A 22,783-nucleotide genomic window follows, 5' to 3' on the forward strand; every position below is an offset into this window, starting at 1 on the left:
ACCCGTCCGTCCATCCACCCGTCTGTCCCTTTTCATTGCCTGCCAGCCAGCCAGGTGGAATTTTTTTTTTCCAACAGCTCTTCTCTTTTCCTGCAAGGTGACCTGACAGCACAGATGTGCAAGCCACCATCGCTCTGGTTGTGTCCCCTGATCCGAGGGACGCCGTTTGATGCCCTCTCACTTGCAGCCCAGCTTGCCAAACCTCTGGGCGCTCGCAGCTCGGGGCAGACACCCTCGGCGCTGCTCAGGAGAGCCTGCGTTCCCTCAGACGAGTCCTCCACCATTTACTTCCCTTATTTCACGCTCCGGCGGCCGGCCCCCCCGCAGCGGGCAGGGCGGCGCACAGCCGGCTGCCCCGCCAGCACCCGGGCAGGGACGCGGGGCCTGGCCCCCGGGCAGCCGCTCAGGCCGCAGGTGGCCGCGCCGGCAGCGCTGGCGGGCGATCGGCCGGCCCGGGCGCTCGGGGCCCTTCCCCTCTCCCCCCTGGAGCGGCCTCTCGGCGCCTTTTTCCGCTGAGCCCCAGACCCCCCTGGGCCGGGTGAGGAGCCGCTGCTGCTGCCCGGACGCTGGTTAAGCGACTGCCGGGGCTGCGCGCCAGGGGAGGGCGGCGGGTCCCTCGGGAGGGAGGCAGTGAGCGCCGCCGCCCCCCGGCTCCCCGCAGCCGGGAGTTCGTCCTGCTACAGCCCTCAAACTTCCCACCGGCCCTGAGGCTTCGTAGTTAACCCTTGCGGAAGCCGCTGAGGGGTTTCTGGAGCGGGCCGAGGAGGGGGATCAGAACCGCCGCGGCCGTCCCCGTCCCCCCTACCGGCTTCCCCTCCTCAAGAACGGCGCCGTTCGCTCCTGGCAACCGCCTCGGGTCCGCGGCCCGGCCGGCGCCTGCCCCTTTAAATGGCGGCCGCGGCCCCGCCGTGGCAGTTAGCGGGCGCCGCGCCGCCCTCGCCCCCCTCCATGGTAAGCGTCGCGGTCAGCGCGCTCCCCGCCGGCCCTCGCCCGCCCCTCCGGCCGGCTCCATGCCCCCGGCCGCTGCCCCGCCGCGGCCCGCCGCCGCGCTGTCCCCCGGGCGAGCCGGCCGGCGGCGGGCTGGGCAGGTAGGTGCGGAGGGCGGGAGCCCCGCGCCTTCCCCCGGGGGACGGGACGGGCGGGCCGAGGCTGCGGGGCTGCCCCCGCGGGTAGCGCCGGGAAGCGCCGCCCGGGGGTGCGGGGCCGCCGCGCTCCGCTCCGCCGCCGCCACCACCGCCCACCTCCCGGAAAGTTTTTGGGGCGAGGCGGGCGGGGGCGGCGGCGGCCCTCGGGGCCCGCGGAGAGCCGGTGCCGTGGGCCCCCGGTAAGGAGGCGCGGCGGCGGGCGTCCCGCGGGGTTGCTGCGGCCCCCGGAGGGAGGGTCTGGGCTCCGGGGGGCCGGGAGCCGCCGGGGGAGAGACCGGGCCGCGCTGCGGGGCAGCACTCGGGGTTGCTGTGGCAGCCGCCGCGCTCCGGCGGTGGGGGGGGGGGGTCGGGAGCGGCACCCCCGTGGCGTTTGCGGGTCTGTGCGGGCAGGCGGGGTGCGGGGCTCGGGGAGGCCGTGTGTTCGCGGAGAGCCGCCGCAGGGCAGCCCTGCGCCCGCGCCACGTAGCCTGGGGTGCCTCTGCCCTCCCCCCCGGCGCGGACCCGGCCTGGGCCGCGGGCCGGGCGGGGTGCGGGGGAGCGCCGGCGGGGTGTGCGCAGCCCCGTCCGGCCGTGGGCCTGTGTGAGTGCGCCAACGTCGGCTTGGTTTTGAGTCGGTTTAGTCTGGAAATTTCGGTCTCGAAACCCGCTTTTGTCTCTTACGGATGGATCCGGTAGTACCGCCGGTGTCAGCTCTTGGTTAGGGCCCCGGACGGGTTTGGTGCCCGTTTGCTAGGTGGCTTGGGGCAGGTGTCTTGCTGTGGCTCGGTTTCCCTCTGTGGAGACAGACGGACTTCCCAAGTGAATATTGCTATCGAGGGAGAGTGCTGTGGACAACAGCTTATCTTTAAAACAAGTGATGCAAATAGACCTATTCGCTTCGGAAGTGTTGCGCTTTTATTTATGTATTTCAAAATGCACAATTGACAGCGCAGCTAATATTACGTAGAAATATTTGATGTATCTGTATTATAATAATCTGTGTCAGTCCTCTGGTACATGCTGCACCTCCATGACCTTTCTCAAGTTTTGAAAGGTCCCGCAGATTCTAGAGACGTGCTGCATGTCCTGCACTGAACGTCTCATGTCAGTGTTACTCCAGCTCTAAATGCCTGCGCGGCTTTGATGTGCAAGTTGAGGGGCTGCTGTGGAAGTAAAATACTCTGATAAAAATGTAAGTGATAACTAAATATAGTATACTCTGTAAAAAATGTAAAATGAATGAAAAGACTGTCAGTGGGAAGTGTTTCCATGCCACTCACCTCGGTGAAACTAGCATGTCAAGTTTCATTTAATATATAGTTCTTAAATGGATTAACCATCATCTTATTTCACCTTTCTCCTCCATTGTTGAATTGCATACCTTGCTTCTGTGTTCACAGGAAGTTCATGAAGTGGATCATGGTCTTATTAGCCAGCTACTTGCTGATTCAGAGGAGACTCTTGGTTCGTGCACAGAGAAAATGCAGGGTCCTGCTCAGTATAGCTGGAGTACTGACTGGAGCTTTTGGGTAATGAGTTTTATCTTTCTTCTAACTTGTGTTATATTTATAAATATGTATGTCTTAATTTATATATGTGTGTGTATGTACTAGCTGCATATGCCCGGTTCTCGTGTTGCTTTGTAGTCATGAATTAGTAAAGTGCTCCCCACCCATGTAGTGGGGTAGGTAATTTTATCATTATCAGCTTACTAAAGTGTAAGCTGAGACTGAGAGGGGGTGAAATTTTTACCTGATGTCAAGTATCAAGTTAGTGACAGGCCTTCTGGCTTCTGTGCCCAGTCCTGTTGTCTCCCAGTTCCTTGCATGGTTTGTTAACCTATCCACTGTTGATGCTTTTTAACAGTAAGGGCTGAGTTTTGATTCTCAGTTTTGTGTGGTTCTTCTGATGTGCTTTCCTAGTGCCTTGTGTTTTGTCAAGTAAACACGTTTGTTTTCCACAAGAGTAAATAAGTTTCTTTTTTTCCGTGTAAGGAATGGGATTTGTGAATAAGAAGGGCAGAAAGGCGAGGTTTAATTTTGTTTTCTCCAGAGAGATGTTCCACTGAAAGTGGAGGGTGTAATAATAAATGCTGGTTTTAATACTTTTATTATGCCCTTGATGGGTTTTTCTTCCCCTCCCCTCACCTCCCCTCCCAATGCCGTGAGAGAGGGTAAACTTAGAGCTGTAGTCTTAGAGCATATATTGTGCTATTAGTTTGGTGGCTGGTGTTAGATTGGGAAGGGGAACACTAGCGCGTGCAGCCACAGGCAGGGTAAGACCTTATCTCATGAGAGACTTGGATTCCCTTCCTCACAGCTCTGACAGTCTGACTCGGGTTCTGTGTCAGGTGGCCTCAGTAAATTGGCATGCTTCAGCTTTTGCATAGGAACATCATTAGGACTATCGTGTCTTTGTCCTGATGAGGTCACCAGTGTCTTCATTGTGCTCACCAGATGAAAGATTAAGTAACTAGCAAAGGCTATAGGGAATCTGGCTGAGCTGTGAGCAGAACTGGGGGGGGTCAGATTTCCCAACTCCTTATTTATAAATTTAACTTGTATGTCTTTTCATCTCTCCTGTGCAAGCTAAGCAGATGTCCTGAGGGTCAGAACACTGATTTTGCATCTCAGGCCTTAGCATAAACTTTCCTCAAAATGCATGTGTACTCTTAAAGTGAGCGACGCTAGCCTGGAGCCAATGGCAGTGGGATGGGCCAAATGAATCCCGGCAGGTTGTAGAATTGTGTTGATAGAGAGCGACTACTCGGATTGTTGTCCACTGTTCCTACAGTGACTAAGACTATACAGGGTGGTTTTGCCTGTGCCCAGCTGTATCTCTGTACTTGAATCGATAGATAGCAAGTCATGCTGTGCAGACATCGTTACTGCCAGCTATGCTCTTGTTAGATGGCAAATCAGATTGTGTAAACTAACTCTTGATTATTTGTATACAACAGTTAATGCAGTTGATGGTATATGTGAGGAAGAAACCTGTTTAGGTCTTGGGATCAGTTTGTTGGACTTTCATTTAGCAGCTCAGTCTTTCCTTGATGAGCTTGGCAATCTAAAAGTCAGTAAAATATAATATATGAAGAAGATAAGTGTGCAGTAGGCTTTGCATTTTTATGTTTGAGAGCTGTGCCAAAGGCTAGAAGTTTCTTTGAACAGAGCTGTAGGGGTGTATGATGCAGGGTTTTGTGCATCCTCAGAGCTACTTTCTGCCTGTAGTGTAACACGTGCTGGTAATTTCAGGGCAATGAGATCCTTCAGTGCAGCGTTGGCTGCTAAAAGTGTGAGGTGTTGCCTAGTATGATTAAATGGTTGCCTTCTGTCTATGGTTTGTACTCCAAGACCTCAGTATTTGTTTGAAGTTGGTGTTTATCTAGTTCTGCAAATATGACCTTGCAGTTAAAACAAAGGAACTGTGTAAATATTCACCTCTTGTAAGATAGCGCTGTGGCTTGTAAAATTCTAGCAGTACCGTTTGTCACTGATTAGTTTTTAAAACATCTACTGATCTCATTATAGGAGGATGTGGTACTCGCTTTCTCACGCTTAAGGGGACCAAACTTAGAGGTAGTGAGAGGCAGGAAGTCACAAGTTCAAGGCAAAAATTAAGATCTTCTAATTTTAAAATGTTGTCATTGGCATCTTTCCCTGTTCTTCCCTGCCTTTCTAGACAGAAAACGTGTTTTAATAACTTGCACGGTTGATGATCAGCTGCTGACTATATAAACAAATCATTAAAACTCCCTAAATACTGAGTCATAGTAAATGTGTAGGTGATAACACAGAAGGCAGCTTGTTGTAGTGTGTGCAAAGCATGTGTCACTAACATTTGACAAAGGGTGATCTTTGTGTCCTGTGGCAGGTGTGGATTTGTTGTTAGGCTCATGCCTACTCTTAAGTCAGTAGAATAAAGAATTGCTACAACAGCATGACTAGCCTGCGGTAGCATCCAGGGATCAGCTCTGCTGCCTGGGTTATTAGCTTTGAGAGGCTGCATGTTTCTGGTCACTTTGGTTTGCTCCAAGGATTGGTTTCTTCTAAGTATGTACACCTGCTTCTCTGATGATGGAAACAAAATGTGGATGTTAGAGCCCAACTGGTTTGACTTCAATTTTTCATGGATTTGAGTGGGAGTAGGCAATTGTGCCATGCCTCTAGAAGTCAGGCCAGGTATCATGAATGCTCAATAGGTGCTGTGAGCACATGTAATTAGCAGCAAGCTAGGGTTGGGAGCCTCTGGCATATCATCTCTTTCCTGGCAGTGGTGAGAAGGAAAGGTAGCAGAAAAAACAGCAGGGAAGAAAGAAAAGAAGAGAATCCTACCTACTATGCATAATTTTTCCCCATCTCTCCAAAAAAATAATACTTTGGATAGCTTTATTGAAAAAAAAATTGAGAAAGAATTCATTTTCTGTGCTACTGTAAGCAATTCTTAAACTGGTGGTGTTACTAACTGCTGTTTTTAAGGTGGGTGGTAGTTGGGGGGTGTTTTTTGGTTGGGTTTGGTGTTTTTTTGAAGATTCTTTTCTGAAGGTGGACAAAGCTAGACTTTTTTCCTCCTCCAGTGAGGTTATAGAAAACTTGCTTGCAAACTTAATCTCAGGGCTTTCCCTCTTTACTGGAACCTGCGAAGCCTGCATTTACTTTTAAATGGTTCTCGTTTTGGCAACTGCAAATAGAAGTGCTGAAAGTCAGAGATGCATTGGAAATTAAGTGGCATCTGGAAGCTGTACCTCAAGATTCTGAATTCACTTTTTATCCTTCTTATGCTATTCATACTGAAATATAATTCAATTTAATATCCTTGGGAGAAGAAACCTGTGAAAGTCTTAAGTGTTCTACTGTAATGAAGAAGGTAAAGGTGAATGAGAAAGCTAATGAAAAGGATCCTTGCATCAAAAATGAGGGTCTTCTGTCTGGGGACTCTAGTTTCTATTAAAAAACAGTCAAAGAAAGTTCATGTATGTCTACAATAAGAAGAATGCCTGTGGAAAGAAAGAACAAAAAAGTAAAAGTAAGTCCTTCCCTTGCAGTAAAAAGGTAGGTGGAAAGAGTTGAAATCAATTGAGCATCTCTCAGAAAATGGCTTTTGTCTGGGAGGCTTGTTTAAGAATTTGGAAATACGAGGCACCAAGGAGGTGCTGGGGAAAAAAATAAGAGGCTCTAAAAAAGCCAATTTGATTGCGAGGTAGTATCAGTTTAAAGTTGGTCAGTGTGGAGGAATAGAACAGCAGAAGCAAACAAGTGATACAGTGAAAAGTGAAAATAAGCCTTTTCTCATAATACAAGAACAAGTGAGGTTGCACAAGATTTAGAAAAGGGTGTTTAATTTTTACAAACATGGATTTGGTTTCTATGAGAAAGAGCGAGTCTGTGGGAGCGTGTGAGAATACGTGTGCCAAGAATACGATAAGCATATATGACTCAAACCTGCACAGAAGGGATGCAGATATACGCTACAGCTTCGTAAATAACTTCGTAAATAACTTACTGCAGCACAGATACAAGCTGACGTATTTTGGGGCATGAGACTAGTAAGGGTTAGATTAAGTATTTCTTGCATCTATAATTCTTTGAATGTGCCTTCCACCTTTCTCTGAAGACCTCTGTTCACTCTGGGAATGTTTACTAGGCTTGTAAAATCTGTAACTATGTTTTGGTAGGCTGGGATTTAAGGCCTTATGACAGCTGCTTCATGTCCTGTATTGTGTATGTGATACATTACTTTTGATGAAAGCTTTTCTCCTCTGTGCCTCCAAATGCCTGGGTTGTGAAGGAGAGATGACATGGCCTGTGACATCAGAGGAGGATTTTTATCCTCCTTTTTATTTGCTGGTGCAAAGTAGTCTAAGGAGGATGAGGACTGGATAAATGCTGTAGGTCTCCAAAGAGAATAAAAATCTGAAACACACTTGGGCTGTTTTTTTCTGAAACGTCAGTACAAATACTTTTCGCTGTGCTTGTATTTATTTATGACCTATCTGGAACCTCTAGGATAGATGCCTGTTTTTTAGCCCTGTGATAGCACTGTTATACAGATGCAGTGTTTTAAAATGGTAGAAGAAGATGAACTATATAGTTCTGACTAATCCTTGAATGTGGCTGATTAGGCTAAAGTTTTTCTCACTTCTTTTCACCCTGGGAATCTCTTTACTGCTGTTGATGCAGCTCCAAACTGAGCAGATCTGACTGCCATCAAGTTTCAACCTGTTCTGAACAAAGACTGGCAGTTGGTGCTGTCTAAATCAGCTTTTCCCAGCTGCAGCAGCAGGAAGCTCTAATATAATGTGACTTATTGCAGACATCTGAAGAATTAGTCTAGAACCTGAGGATGAAGTGTTACAGATCAGGAAGAAAATACTTCAGATTCATGTGATTTACTTTTTTTTTTTTTAAGTCACTGGGAGCAAAGCCATTAGAAATGCAATATAGTTCAGAAAATCAGCATGGAGTTGGCTGAATGATGATACCCTTTGAATCAGAGGACAGTTTGTGGCTTGTGGAATGAAAGGTTTAAAAGGCAGCTCCAGGAGATGCAAGTAAGCTTTTTTGGGGTTGGTGTGTGTGTGTGTCTTTGTGGTTTGGTTTCAGCTTTGTTCAGCATTTCTGCATAACAAGCACTGTTTTTCAAGTCTGCTACAGGTGGGCTACTTGCATCCCTTTGGAGGGAAAGATGGCAGGTAACCGAAACTGTATCGGATGTGATTGCTTAAAGTCATTAGTGGCAACTGGGAGTAGAAAATTCTCCAGGAGGTACTTAAGGAAAAAATAATCAAAATCTGAGATCTTTTGTTGAGGTTTAGGTGATTTGGGACATGCTTACCTATAAAAAAACATAAGAGCATTCTAGATAAGCATATGGCTTTTCAGCTAATGACAGCTCTGGAAGTTATATTTTGTGTCATCCTATGTAGCAGATGGTTGTGCACTAATGGAGTTATGTCAAGATTACGTGGTGATATTGGCAGCATTTTAGAAATTAGGTGGAGTAAGGTGTTTTGTTTTTGTTTTTTTTAACGTAGTCCTTCTTTATTGAAGTTGCTTGCAGAGTCAGTAAAGTCTACACTTGAGATATTTGCATATTTGTTACTGCAACCCCCTAAATACCTGACGGAAATGACAGATGATGTCATTCAGGACTTTGGCCTGCTCATATGAACTCTCAGCTTCAATCTGTGTTTTTTTGCTGTACCTGTTCAGAATGAGTGGAGGTATGTGATCGTGAGCTGTAGTGTATGTGGCTCCTATCAGCTAGTACTGATACGTGTCTCCCAATAGCTAACGCTTTGCATTCTATTTTAATATAAAATTGAAGAAAAATTATGTATGGTCTGTGTTTGCTGAGAACGGTTCAATCAAATCTGGTAGCAGCTTTTGATAAATAAATGACTAAGAGCAAAATCTGCATTTTCTTTTCTAAGGTAGAAGAGATCAAATTAGGAACAACTGTTTTGGGGCAATTGCTTAGTGAGTGCTATTTTCCATGTAATTTCAAGTACAGTAGGGCTACCGGCAGGCTTAACGAGATGGCAAGTGTAATTATACCAAAACAGTTCATGTACTTGGCTACAGTAACTACTGTTAACTACGTAACTACTGTTGTAGTTTGTTTAATATGCTCCTTCAGGTTGTCATTGTAGTCCTGATCCAAAGTATTTATGTATCCTTCTATGAGTTGCTGGAAAGTAAATGACGCCAAGAGGAGTTACTACCAAGATGACTGATTGTTTCCTTTATGACCTCTTTTTCTGACCAATATTTGGGGACTGTTACTAATCTTAGATACGAATCAGAGATGCCAGAGTCCAATTGTGGCAAAGTAAGGAAGAAAAAGTGCAACTGAAGTATGTAATTCTTTTGCTTCTTGTTTGGTTACTTTTTTTGTGTTAAGTAATCTTGGTGGGACTTTGGTAGGTAAGGAAGACAGATGTTCAGAAGTAATGTCTTTACTGTATGAGGTGCCCCTGCGTGCCTCCCCCCTCCCCCCCCTGCTTCCCCCCAAAAAACAATCAACACCCCAAACAAAACAAAACCCAAAACATCTGGATATTTTTCCTCCTGTTTAAGTGGATCAAGTGAGTGTAAAGACAGGCAGTTTGACTTTTTTTCATTACTTAGGCAGCCTGCAGTGAAAGATCAGGTGAAGGAACAGATGTTGTTAAAAAATAACATTGGCTAATTGTTTCACACACATGCTGTAGGAACAAATAAGAGTCAGATGAAACTGCTGTTTGGAAAGGAATGTGTTTTTTATCCAAAAGGAAATCATCTTGGCTGAGCTTTTAATTGCTATTGCATCATATTGGTTAGCTGTTGAAACCTGGACAACATAGTTACAGGACTGGAAATTAAACTGGGGAGTGGACAGATTGTCTGAGCTGAAGGATAACTTTGTGCTGGGAGGGTGACAAACTCACTTCAATTACACAGTGTTAAAATAGTAACTGGAGAGTTCATACAAACACACTTGGTTTATTTATATTAAGTTTGTTTTAGAACTTGATGTGTCACAGGGGTTTTTTGTTGCTTTTTTGTGCTTTGAAGTCAGGAAAGTAGGTACAGAATCACAGTTTTTAAATGAAAAGGAGCTAGGCTTTTCTAAAACTTAAACTTAAAACTCTTACGAACTTGGCTTTGCTAGTGTCTTGGGGAGGCAGCAAGAAGCAGGGTCTCTGGCAGAGGCATTATAGGCATAATTTTAGTACCAGATCCAAAGAAATTATTGCCAGCTATGGATGGTATTGATGAGAATGCTGAGTAAGTCTGAGACTGGAGCATCTTGCCTCCTGGAAGCTAAAAGCACCTCAGTTTCCAGTTGAGAGTTGGGGAAGATGTTGGTTGGTGGAAGTGTCAAGATCTCTTGAATTTTTTGCTTAACCTTCTCATTTTAAATTTAATTTCAGTTTCAAATATAATTAATTACATCTACCAAGTACCTCTTGAGTTTGGATGAAACAAACATTTATCAGCCTTATTGCTAATTGCAAATGTCCACACTCAGGTTTTTAATCGGCTGTAGATGGTGTTATAAACAGGAAATGCATTTAAATCACTCATCCTCATGCTGCTTCGGAGGCCTGAGTCACACTGGTACCCAGGCTTTGGCAGCACCTTTCGATGATCCCGCTGAGTCCTCTTACTGTCTTTCTGATGGCAAGAAATCGCCAGTGAATATTTTTCTGTATGGATTTGCCTCCCAAGATCTTGCTGCTCTTTCAGAGAATCTTCACAGAGAAGATTCCCTGTGATGTGTCCTAGCTTTGCTTTGGGAAGGCAGAAGAGTTGCCTCGTTTTTCTGGTGAAACCAGTTCCTGATATTTACATATGTAGCTGATCTTGACAACAGAACTGTGGGCCATCCAAAGCCACCACCCAGCTAAGTGTGCACAGACAACTGCTTAATGCTAGTGAGCAGCTGTGGCTGGCAAAATGACTGTAAATATAGTCTCATTGGGTTTGACTATCTTCTCCTTTCAAGCATTTGGATATAATCAGTGATTAAAAAGACTTGAGATGCTTTTTTCTGCTGCTTCTCTCTGCTTCCTTAGTAGGGCTGTGCTAGGAGAGAGAGGGATCTCTCTTCCCTACTGCTGAGCGAGTAATTAGCTCCACATTCAGCCAGGTGCCCAAGGGGATCTGACTTGTGTGGGTGAGGTGGATGCACTGTGGAGACACCTGCCTCTTCTCTTACAGCTCTGAAACCTTGTGTGTGTGTTGATGGCTTCTAGGGGATGCAGTCTTGCAGCTGGGGATGGGTGGGTGATGCCAAGCAGCAAAGAGGGACTCCACAGCCCCTCACTGCTGTCGTGGCTCGTGGTCTGTGCAGGGTGAAGCTCCTAGGCAGTCTGCTGTTCCCTCTGCAGTCTTCCTCGCGTCCAGAACAGCCTCTTACACAAACGGCAGCCAGAGCCTGACTTCACGTGGTTACTCGCAGAAATGTAGCAGCCTGGGTCTAGGTAAGGCAGATGGAAAGGGACAGACAGCACAAAGAAAACTGAAGGGATGTACGCCTGCTGTTTGCCTTTCAGAGCTGGTGGAGGAGGTGGGTGGTAGCATACTGATTGATTTTTGGGAGCTTGGGTGTGCTTGAAACATGTGCTGATCTCCTCCCCTCCTGCTCTGGAGCTCAGATTGAGGAGTTTTCTTAGCAAGGGCTTGACTTATAAAGTAATGGCCAAGTCTTGTGTGAAAGTAGACTTGGGTCCACCGAGTTACTAGCTGTAGATGTACTCTGCCTTTAAGACTGGTGCATGGGCTGCACCCTTCTTCAGTGATGCGGAGGAGGAGCACTGGGCACAGAGTGCTCCCTTCCAAGCTGGTGTTTCCCTGGTGATGGTAATTTCCTCTGCAGTCCCCTTTGGGACTTTTGTGAACTTGAAATGACCTATGCTGTTGCAGCCAGCCTCCCAAAATCCGTGTAGATGATAGTGACTTTAGAGTGGAGCTGGGCAGCTCTCATGACCCCTGCCCGCCCCCCCCCCCGGTTTTCTTTGAACTGCATGCAGAACATGCCGCAATGTTTGAGTGCGTGTTCTGCCAGGCTAGTGTGTTTCAGCCTGTTTTCCACACTGGCGTGCAAGCAGAGGCTGGCAGAACACTAGCTAGCTCTTCTGGATGGTGTCCAGCACCGGCTCTGAGCAAGTGGGTGAGCGGGGGGGGGAGCCAGAGGGGCTGCCTGAGTGTTGGCCAGGGATTTGCATGGGTTGGAACAGGCTGTAGGCAGCTAGAGAAGGAGGGATGTGTAGGGGGTGTGTGTCTTCTGACTTTACGTTAGTTTCGTGCCTCTGTCAGTTTTATTTCTGAAATGGAGCATATGCTTTGCTCCTTATTGTACATGTCAAACTTGAGACTTTTATATCCAAATCAGAGCTGTTATGAAAGTACATTGGCTTCACCATTTAAAAATGCTTTAGAACACTTACTTGCAGAAAGAAAGTACCGAGTATTACAAAGCAGTTGCTTCAGAATAAGCAGGGCATATTCTGAGTCCAAACTATTTTTTTTTTTTTCCTAGGGAGAAGTCTATAATACTACTAATGACAAGAGGTTTTCTTACAATTGATAAGGTTATCAGCTGACTTTCCCAAGGACCTTGTTGGAATAGCTTCAGCTGAACTTTATTTCAATGAAATTTAATGGCTTGTGAAATTCAGCTAATTCTGGTGGGATCTTGAAGGAGAAACTTGGGAGAGTTCCTCATGTGTTCTAACTGAAATACTTACCTACGATATTCTTCCATATCTTTTCTATTTTCTATTGTGTTTTTTTTCCCTAAAGAACATGGAAAAAGTATCTTTTAACTGGCTTTTCAACTTGACGTTCTCTGAAGAAATACCTTTACATCTTTCAACTTTTAAAATGTTAAGTCTTTGAGTTTTCTGCTTGGGAAGGAAGCCAAATTTAAAAATTCTTCACAAAAAATGATATTTTGTTCTATTTCTAATTATATAACCTGATGCTAGCAGCATAGTTCCCAGTAATTCATATGATGCTAAATTTTCTCGTCTGTCAAAAATCATAATTATGGCAGCTTTGGTTGTGGATTTTGTAGGCAGTTTTCCAAGCCATGAGCCAACATGAAGGACTCTTATCTTTAGCCTTGTTTATGGGATCTCATGGGATTTAAAAACAACTCCATAAAACCATCAAAAAACCAAAATCCTAGAAAATACAGTAGCTCAAGTACTTGTTCATCACCTGTATTTCAGTATCCCTTCCTTGAAATTCTACATGCTGTATTTCCAACAGAAGAAATAGTTGCACCAAAATTCTTACTGGATGCCACTCAGCCAGTACACAGATGCCTCTGGAGGAGAACTGCCATTGGTTTCTTTTCTGCTCAGTCACTAAAAAAATGTTAAAATCTGTTTCTCCTTCAGCCTCGGCAAATAAGAGGGGGGCTGGGCCACAGAAGGGGACATAATGACCCCAGTGCACAGCCCTGTGCCAGCCAGTAGCCCACTGGAAGAGTGCCCTGTGCTCATGAGACTCCCCTCTCCAGAGAAGTTAAGGGTGAATGAAGAAGAGCATTTAATGAATGTAAGTAAAATAGTCCTGGCTCCTTAAACTCTTCCTGCTCACTCCCACTGTGGCTATGAGTTTGTTTCTGTTTCCTTGAGAGCATGGGAACTTTTGGAAGGCAGGCTCCTGGGGAATATGATAGCTGAGCCGACCCTGGCAACAGTTGTTTGTTTTTCTTTCTCTTCTTTTATTGGTTAACATGCCTTATATGACCTATGAATTAAATGCAACTAAATGTGGGGATAATCGGGTGTGATAAATACCTCCTTATTTAAAAAAATAACAACAAACCAGAAGTGGACACTCTGTACACATCCAGTCCCAAGGTGCACGATGTACTGTACACAGCACAGAAGTCACCTTAGGTAAGGTGGTGTTGCCCTTCAGGTCCTGTGAGTGGTTCTTTCCCTGTGCAAGTTTAATGTTTTTGTGCTTCAAGAGAAAGGGAAGAACAGTAAGTTACTGCTAGTAAAGCTTATGACTACTTAATAATTGAAATTTTTTTAACCCCAAGTTCTTCTGTGATTCTGTCAAGGTATGGTTAGTGAAAAATAGATCACTGCAACAGTGGATTCAGACTGTTTGCTTGTGACAGAGTAAACAGAGCAAGTCTGACACTTTCAAAATACATCCTCCTGCTTGTTTTCAGAAAAATGGAAAACTGTGCCCTAGAACTCTGAAAAACAGAAGGGAGACTGGTAGTCGTGTGGACGAGAGCTTCCACTGTGATTCGGTGCCTAAAAGCAAATGTGAGTCGGATTTATGTGTTTGCAGTGACTTCTGCAACGCTACATCTAGCTCTCAAGAAGCACACTGAAAATAGGAGGAGATTCAGAAGAGCCACGAGAATAAGTCTGAAAAATCTTTTTGCTAATAGACTTGAAACTTAATCTTTACCCCAAAAGAAGATGTGGGGTAACTTGCTCACAATCCAAAAATAATTCACAAAGATATGATTAACCAGAAGACCACTAGAAGAGCTCTCCATAGCTGGGATGGATTTTTTTCCATCGGGGTGACTCTTAAATTATGATGATTTTTTTTTTTTTCTTTCCCAAAGGGAATTTTTATCATTGCGGCCCTAGTTTCGAAGCAGGAGCTAAATTGCAGGATAGCTGTGGTTTGTGTGTTACAGATTAGATTTAGATGGACAATAATGAACTTTTCTGGACTGAAGAAATGGCTGCAGTGGAATCAACTTTTCTGTGATGGAAAGGCTTGTCAGACTTGGCACGTTTGGCAGGTAGCCTCAGCAGAGGGACTGCCATCTCTGTGCCATGGGAGTTGTTCTTGCCTTTTAGATAAGTCCGCCTGAATCTGTTTTGGAGTATGTGGAGTCTTAAGTCAGCCTGCCTTACGCGGCTAAATAAGGCTTTTGTTTAGGGCTGTTAACTTCGCACTCTCCTAGCCTAGTGAGGCTTTAGACTCACTGAAAGTGGGATGTTGGTATGTTCTATTTGTTTTGTTCTTTCATTTATTCATTCTTCTTTCTCCCTTGCCAGATAAGTTTCAAGAGTACATGTAGTGTTTTTGTATAAAATCAAACTCCTCTCTGTGTGATGTTCTTCTGGAGGCTGTTTTCTTTTTCTTCTGATGCGAAGAAGGATTTTAGAGGGGAGAAGACAATGCATTCCTCGGTAGAAATGCAGCATTTTTTTGCCTGGATATTTAATGTTTGCTTTAATGTGTTAGTGTAGGATTAAGTACTTTAATCTTAACATTATTAATATCTCCAAATTTGGTTTTGACTATGTGTAGAAACTTCATAGGAAAGTACAGGCCATGCTCTTCTGCCTTTGGAGAATAGCACATCAAGTGGTCTTTAAGTGGGGTGTAGAGGTAGTGGTACGGATTTGCTTGCTTGTAGACAGAGGAGCAAAGCCATGTGTCTTAATTGGCCATATTTTGATAGTTAAGTGAGGCTTCCAAGCATAAAAGGGGGAGTAGGTTGGGCAGCTTTCTTATGGGCTTGTTTGATTTTGGGACCCCAGGCACTCTGTGGTAATGGGTATCAGGACTGAAGCTCAGTGGGAGGCATGTGTGCGTCTTTTAAAATGAGGTGACATCAGAACTGTGTTACTGTAGTAGTGACATCAACTTATGTGTGTTCTCAGCTGTTTGTGTTCAAGGCTACATGTCAAAACTATAGAACACAAATTGCCAGGTAATGTGATTTTTGTGGTGTCTCAAAACAAGGGCAAAACACTAACAAAGCAAATGCAAAATTATTACTGTCATTAGCAGATATTAAAAATGCACATGCTGCTTTGCTGAGGTCGATTGACTATTTGCATGCTTAGTGATATGTGTAATCAAGTAGTTATCTAATGATTAGCATTTTTGCTGTACTCCTAGGAGAAGGTGCAGCTTAATTTTCCTCTGCAGTTTGCTAGATGCCTCAAATTATTTGCAGTGTCCACACTTTAAAGATGTAAATGTGAAGGGAAGCTATTTTTTTAACAGGCTCCTATCATATAAATAACTCGGCTCAGTCCTATTTAAGTTCATATAATTTTTTTTCTGGAACATGACTTTAAATAGTTGGACTCTGGTCCATTTCTAAACAAGGTATGAGAATCACTTGGTTATGTGTCTTCAAGTAGTATCTGTTTCTTGTGTAACTGTCTTCTGTAAACTTTCTGGATGGCACTGGAGGTTTTTCTGCTTATACTATTTTACAGGTGTCTGGTATATTTTGTGGCTTCAGATAAAGAATGCTAATATGTTGTTGGCTGGACTTAATAATTTTCTTAGTGATTAAATATAGCATACCCATAAATGCCTAAGATTATTCTTGGGCAAAGTGTTTGCCTGATGACTTATAATTAAACTTAGAAATGTGGATGTGCTAAAAATGAGTTGCTGTTTAATCTCTTAAATGCCATACTACAGCCTAATTTATGCCTTTCTTCTTTTAATATTTCATGGTAAGTTTTGTAACCCATAGGTGGCAACCTGCCTCAAATGCAGGTATAATAGAATAGTGATTATCAGAGATGCTGTATTCAAAGAAATGGAAATGTCTTATTTTCATCACTTCAAGGAAACTGATAGCACCAGCAGTGTTAAAACTAGCCCTGTTGTTTCCAAAGTCCATGGAGTGATCTCTTAAACACCAAGTCATATGCCGAGTATGTATTTAAGTGAGCTATTTTTCATGCAAAGTAAGGAAAAGATAAGGTTAAAAAGTTTGTGTGCTTGCTTTTTTCTGCTGATTAGATAAGGATTCAGAACAGGCTCTTAATAATGTCCTGAGAGCTCCGTAGAAATCTACAATTAGTAAGAGGCTTTCTTATTATCTTTGTCACTCATGAAAGAGAATGCTTCTAAATGCCAGTGAGGGTTTCTGAGACAAGCTATAGCAGGTTTTATGCTACAGAAAAATCCCATTTCTAAGTAAAACTCAAAAGATCTTGAGTTTGGATTCTTGGAGCTGTTGAACTGTCAAATTCAGGCATTAATGCAAACATCTGTGATACTGTACTGTTCCTGTTCTCCTCTCCCTGATTCCTTTGTCTTGTAACGACAAAAATGCTTAACTTCAGCGTAGCTCTTATCTCTTACATACAGTGTGTTGGAGAAACCGCTTCTTTCCTTAAAAGTATGTCATCTTAAATCATGGTTTCATAAATCAGGCTTGAAGATTGTGAACTTCCTTCTGCTCTTGTGGCAGACCAGTTTTTTAATCCTCTTCTGTTAGCATTGTCATCACAAGCTCAGACTTCAGTCAGTTGAGGTATGACTGTAAACTGTACAGCCTCTAGAAGCACAGATGAAAAGTTAACTCAGATCTGTAAAGTCTACCTTTTTTCCCATGTCTCTTTCCAGAGTAATTGGAAAGAACTCAGTTTCTTCAAAGTGGTGCAGTCATTGGGTGCCCGTTTCAGATGATCAGTTAAAAGCATTTCGGGGCATGATGTGGCAAGGCCAAGGAACCGTAGCCTATCTACTTTAGTAGATGACATACTTTCCAAGAATTGTTAATTTTGTAATCTCAGAAGTAGCTGAAGGCTAACTGGAAGCATACAGCTTGGAGGACATGTCTAACATGTTGCCCTGTTAGTTGCACCTAAAGCTTTTGTGCTTACTTTTCTCAGAAGGGGAAGAGTGGACACTTTCTGCCTCACTCTCTCACTGCCTTTTTGCATTGCAATGCTCACAATATTAGCAGACAACAAATATGTACTCACCGGTGGCCAGATGTAAAGGCTTTCTTTTATTAATGGTACTAGAAGGTGACATTAACATTTTTTTTTTGTTGGAGCTGAACTGAGTCAGGGTAACATTGCCCTCTCCTGTGCTATATGCACTTAAGCACCTGACCTTGAAGTAGCACTTCATGTGTTCTAGTGACCAAAGAGCTTGATTCTCAGGTATTGGTATACGACAGACCATCATAGCATGTGTGTGTAGGGTGGCGTTCAGGGAACTTTTGAACTGCAGGAAGCAGGAATCTCTTCTGTGGAGAACAGCGAAATGTGAGAATCTTGATGAAGTGGGGGCACTATGGCACTAGTTTATTAAAAGACCCTCAAACTGAAGATAAATCTTTGTTCTGGCATTGTTTTGACAACAAGCACAGACATAATGAAAGGGTAGTGACCAACTAACATGCTGCAAGGGTGTGCTAAATCTAGGTGGTGGGTTGTTTGGTTTTTTTTTAGTAAACATGCCGCAAGGTCATACAGTCAAAAGTGGTTCTTTGCCTCCTTTCTTCTTTCTTCCCTCACCCTAAATGTAAATAGCCACTAATCTTATGGTAGAGATGGGTTTTGTGGTGAGTGTCAAGTTTTGGAGTAATACAGGTGCTCAAGGAGAGAATAGCAGCCATATGCTTAAGAGCTTTAGGAAGGCTTAAAAAATAATGTAAAAGAGGCTTTTAATAGTATATTTATACCTAGTTTTGGTAACACTTCAAAGTCACTTCTTTCTGTCTTAGCTATGGTCCAGCTGAGTCATTGCCTTATACAGCATTTAGTTAGGACAGCCCCTAAAGTGACCAACAACTTTCAAGCAAAAAAATAAGGTCTTGTTCTGAAAAATAGGGCTTTTATAGCAGAATTGTTTTTGGAGAACATGTTGAAGCTCTTTATTTGGAAGTTGGGGCTTTCATTTATAAGGCTAAGGACTTGAAGTCCATCAGCATTAATCTTTGCTGTGAGTTCACTGCCCTATTTGAACCTTAAATGAACCATTGGCAGTGATCCTAAATATGAGGTGAAATGTAGAACAGATTAGGAAACCAAGAGATGGTGCTGCTGCTGCTCTTTGTGCTTACTGGAGGAAACTTTTGCTTTTATTCCTGCAGGTCTAATAGCAGCAACGGGCAAAAGCTTCACTGCTTTGTAGTATGCCTGAAATGGTACTCGGAGTAGAAATTGGTGTTCTAGGTTGTGTCCTTGTGCCCAGCTAGTGGCCTGCGTGAGGACTTGATCTGCTCTGTCACCTCCTGTGTTGTGGCCTTGCTGCTACTTCATTTCGTCTGTGCTAGAAGACAGCCCTGGGAAGGGCTCGCTTATCCTTATGAGCAGAGCAGGTTGCCATCATACAGCTGCCATGCCTTGTAATTGGCATCTGCCCTGATACAGGGAACAGTTTGGCCCACACTATCATAACTACTCAAAGCATACTCTTACATGAGCAAGCATAAAGTTACAGTGATGTTCACATTTAGATACCACCTATTCTTTATTGCTCTTTGGATGTTTGTTTGTTCTTCAAGATAAAATTACACATCCAGTACAAAGACAGTTGATGGCTGAAAATAAATCTGTTTGCTTAACCTTTTGCCATTCTTTGTTGCAGCTGTCAAGTTCCACTTACAAATATAGGAGTGAGGAATTCAAGAGACAGTTTTCTCATCTGCCAGACTCGGAGAGACTCATAGTAGGTAAGATGTAATCATGCCAAAAGTTCTTGTCTTCTGGATGATAACTCCAGATTGCACTAGTGTCAAGGTGTGGTTTTTTATGACAAATTCTAACTACAGCTGAAAACTTCCTATTCTCCTGTCTCTGAACTAGTATCAAATACCTTCAGGGAAAGTCAGGGCCATACTGGTCTCCTGTATTGCCTGCTCTGTAAAAAAAGACAGATTCCTTTTGGAGCTTGAGAAGTGAAGGAGAGGCTGCGGAATCCTCCGGTTCATCTAGACACAGGGTGTGAGCCTCTTAATGTCTTTTCCTGCTGCTGCTTTTTAGTGGTTTTTAGACAAAACCCTTGACAGCAGCAGAGGTGTGATTGTCTGACAGGGGTTAGCTGACAAGCTGGAAAGATAGATCACTGTGCAGGGTCAGGGTGAGCACTGAGCATGTAAACTCAACAAATGTGCATTGATGTTTTATGTCCCACGCTGGTCTGGGCAATTGTAGTTACTGCCCAGGCTGGCACTGAGCATGAAGTACATTACCGGGTGCTCTGCTGTGCAAATCTGTTCTGGCTTGGCTCATGCCTCGAGTAGAGGTTTTTCACAGCCCGTTATACCAGGTTGGCTTATCCATATGCTGATGACATGGGTGCAGGTGTAGAAGTAACGCTCAGCTGGAAGAGCAAAGGTGGTGAGAAGTGCATGGGATGGGAAGGGACAGAAGCAGGTGGCAGAGAATTTCAAACTATGGTGCATAACTTCTTGCCACTGAAGTGTTCCTTTTGAGCTCTGAATCCCTGTTTTCCTCCACTGCAAAATCCAAAGAAGGCAAGTGCATAACCCTACCTTATTTACATGTGGTGATGCACCCTATTCCTGTTTTTTACCACTTGCCTTGCAGGTAAAGCCTGCCTGCGCTGCCTGAGCGTTGTGTAACAAATCCACTGTTCAAGTTCTGGGTTTTGTTTTTATACAAAAGTGGCACTGTGACTATTTAAAGTTCATCTCCTCTTATGCAGCCTTTAAGGAAGAGAATATGGAGGGGCTGTCAGTATATGCTTGCAGCATGCTGAGTCCCTTCCAGGATAGTGGAAGAAAAATTTCTGCAAGTGACACCTCTGAAACAGTTAAAGCCCTGTGTCCTTTTCCAGCCTTGGAAGGAGGCAGTTATCCTCTGAAATGCCTTCTGCATTTTTAAAATACTTGAGTTCAGTACAGAAGTAAAACAGAAGAAAAGGATATTACTTCAAAGCATTGTTTTGATGTTTCTTCTTACATGATTGATATAGAAAGCTATGGAGCAAAATCTGAAGTACTAGTTCAATGAACACACTGCCTAGGACTTGGAGAAAGATTTAGTAATGGGTTAACCTCAACAGTGTAGTACTTGCTCCATCAGAAGCAAAGTCATTACTTAATATAAATACTTATTTACCCCATAAAAAGCAGTGCTCCTTTGGAAGGACTTTTTGCATCTTCCAAGCAAAGAGCTCTTCCTTTCCTTGATGCAGAGGAACTTATCACAGGCTTTACAGTGCTCAAAGAAGCAATTACTGGCTGCTGCTCATTAAAAGAGCTGTAACTGCTCCTGTTCTTAACTTAGCTGTTTAAAAAAAGAAGCAACCATTCCACTGTAATGAGCACTGTAAATAAAGATTATATGAAATATAATTATTCTCTTATAATAAAAAAGAAATTACTTAGACTTTTGAAATGGGAGTTTAAAGGAGTGCCACTAACTTTAATTTGTCTGAAAATGTTGTTTACAAGCAGCATCTTAAGTTACTGGATCTGAAAACTTAGAAGCAGAAATGCTCATCTCTCCCTTTTGTTTTGATATTCTCTATTGTGTAGGTAGGTCATGGTGGTGGTGTTCATCACTTGCCGAATGCTCCAATATTTACAGGTCTCAATCCCTCCCCTTCCCCTAAACATAGAAGTGAGATGCAAACTTCTTGGTAATGGTTTCCTCAAGTCCTTAACCTCAAAATCCTGCTGCCTTTGCTCTCCCAGCATTTTGGTATCTGACTTCTCTTTGAACTTACTGGTTTGGATTTCTGTAAGTTATTGCAGTTATGCCTCCAAGGATTTGTATACATGCCCCATGCCTGTTGCTAGAAGCTTTATTTCTGCTTGATTGTTTGAGGGGAAAAACCTAAGAGAATTTTAAAAACCATAATAAAAGTTTCTGTAGATGCAGGCTTACCTTGAAGCCAGGATCATGAGGGACCCCTGAACGTCTTGTTACTTGAACAAGAACTGTTCATTTTCTTGTTGTACACAGAATCAAAATTCTGGCTCAGACAATATGAGATACAATGCTTTTCAAAGTAACAAAACTCTACTTTTGAAGTTAAAATCACTAATATCCTGCATGAATAGATATGTTTGGGGTATTTTCTGTACATGAGGTAATATTCTTTAGGTTGGAGCTTCTAAAAGGAGTCTGTCTTGTCTTTCTAGCAGTAGTACTTTGGAAATTTCAGTCTGAAGGTTCAAACAAAGTTAATTTTCCGAAGTTCTTTCAGAGAGGTTTTTAAAAAGTGCAACCAAATGCTCTGCTCTTATCCTTAATTAGTAGGTATCTGATGGTGGGTAATTGCATTCTAGATGAAATCTGTTCCTCAATAGGAATGTTTCAGCCAGAGGCAGTATCATAATAAAAATGACAGTCAGCTTCTGAAAATATCCCCTGCCTGAAGAAGTGATTAGCTTCAGGCTGCCTTTTAGTGTCTGACTTTGCAGGTAGTTTTAGCTAGTGGTAGGATCTGTTTGGTAGCAAATGATCGTCTTACTACAACATATGAACTACTGTTATGTAGGAGTTGCCAGTATAATCTGTTATACTGTGAAATGTTTGTGTATTCTGTTTAGGCGCTTTGAATTTTGAACTTCTCCCATGTACTCCTGATCTTGCCTAATGCCTCCTCTGAAAACAGAGGATAATGCACAGAGGGGCGATACATGGAGTGCTGTCCTCACACAGATACTTCCATCAACTCTGGCTTTGGGCTGTTTCCAGAACAATGGTCTGGATGCAACCCAAGACAAATCTGTCTTCACAGACTTTTGAAGAGTGAAAGGGCTTTTTATTTGTATGTAGTATGCTTACTCACTTGAAGTTAACAGGTTTGGGTCAACTGAGCTGTAGTGAGTAAACTTGCTCTTGCTCTCTGTACATAGATTATGCCTGTGCACTCCAGAAGGATATCCTGCTGCAAGGACGCTTATATCTGTCTGAAAACTGGCTCTGTTTCCACAGCAACATTTTTCGATGGGAGACCACAGTAAGATCTCTCCACTCACTTGAATCCCACCTTTTGTTTGTCCAGTACTATCAGTATGTCGGAGTCCTCAAACAATCTTATCCTGTCCATCTCATACTAGTATAACTTTGTGCCGAGTGGGAATGCAGATCCATTGCTCTGTAAAATGAGAATAGCATTGGAGACATCTGAATGCTGAATTAAGCCTGCTCAGTCAGTCATTCAGCATAAGAATGATTTCAGGAGTTATGCTAAAGCCAATCTTTTACATTTCTAGATGATGATTTGCCTCTCCTTACCAAGGAGAGTTGCTCTATAAAAGGATGTAATAGTCTCCTGTAAGACCAGGGGCACGATGGAGTGTCTGATGTTGCCCTGGTCAAGAACTCTCCAGCACTGAACTTTAACTGGTTTACTCTTGTGTGTAAATACCAGCATCTAATAGCTGAAGACCATCCTTAAAAGACCTCTGCAAGTTCTCGTTTTGTGGTTTGT

At 43.6% G+C, this 22,783-nt stretch overlaps 1 protein-coding gene across 5 annotated transcripts in view; it reads left to right on the forward strand.

The window, feature by feature from the left end:
* The first annotated feature begins 154 nt into the window (after nt 1-154).
* GRAMD1C (GRAM domain containing 1C) overlaps nt 155-22,783 on the forward strand; it is a 54,023-nt gene continuing 31,394 nt past the window's right edge. For 2 of the 5 annotated variants that reach the window (XM_037387609.1, XM_037387611.1), the window contains exons 1-4: nt 155-538; nt 2,525-2,653; nt 18,962-19,046; nt 22,206-22,309. In XM_037387609.1, the coding sequence (XP_037243506.1) occupies nt 170-538; nt 2,525-2,653; nt 18,962-19,046; nt 22,206-22,309 (687 nt within the window). In that variant the 5' untranslated portion in view covers nt 155-169. Of the gene's footprint in view, nt 539-869; nt 952-995; nt 1,089-2,524; nt 2,654-13,014; nt 13,175-18,961; nt 19,047-22,205; nt 22,310-22,783 lie in introns of those variants that run through there. The other 3 variants (XM_037387613.1, XM_037387612.1, XM_037387614.1) reach the window with 3 other exon arrangements.

This window comes from Falco rusticolus, chromosome 5, assembly GCF_015220075.1.
Source record: "Falco rusticolus isolate bFalRus1 chromosome 5, bFalRus1.pri, whole genome shotgun sequence".
Lineage (NCBI taxonomy): Eukaryota > Metazoa > Chordata > Aves > Falconiformes > Falconidae > Falco > Falco rusticolus.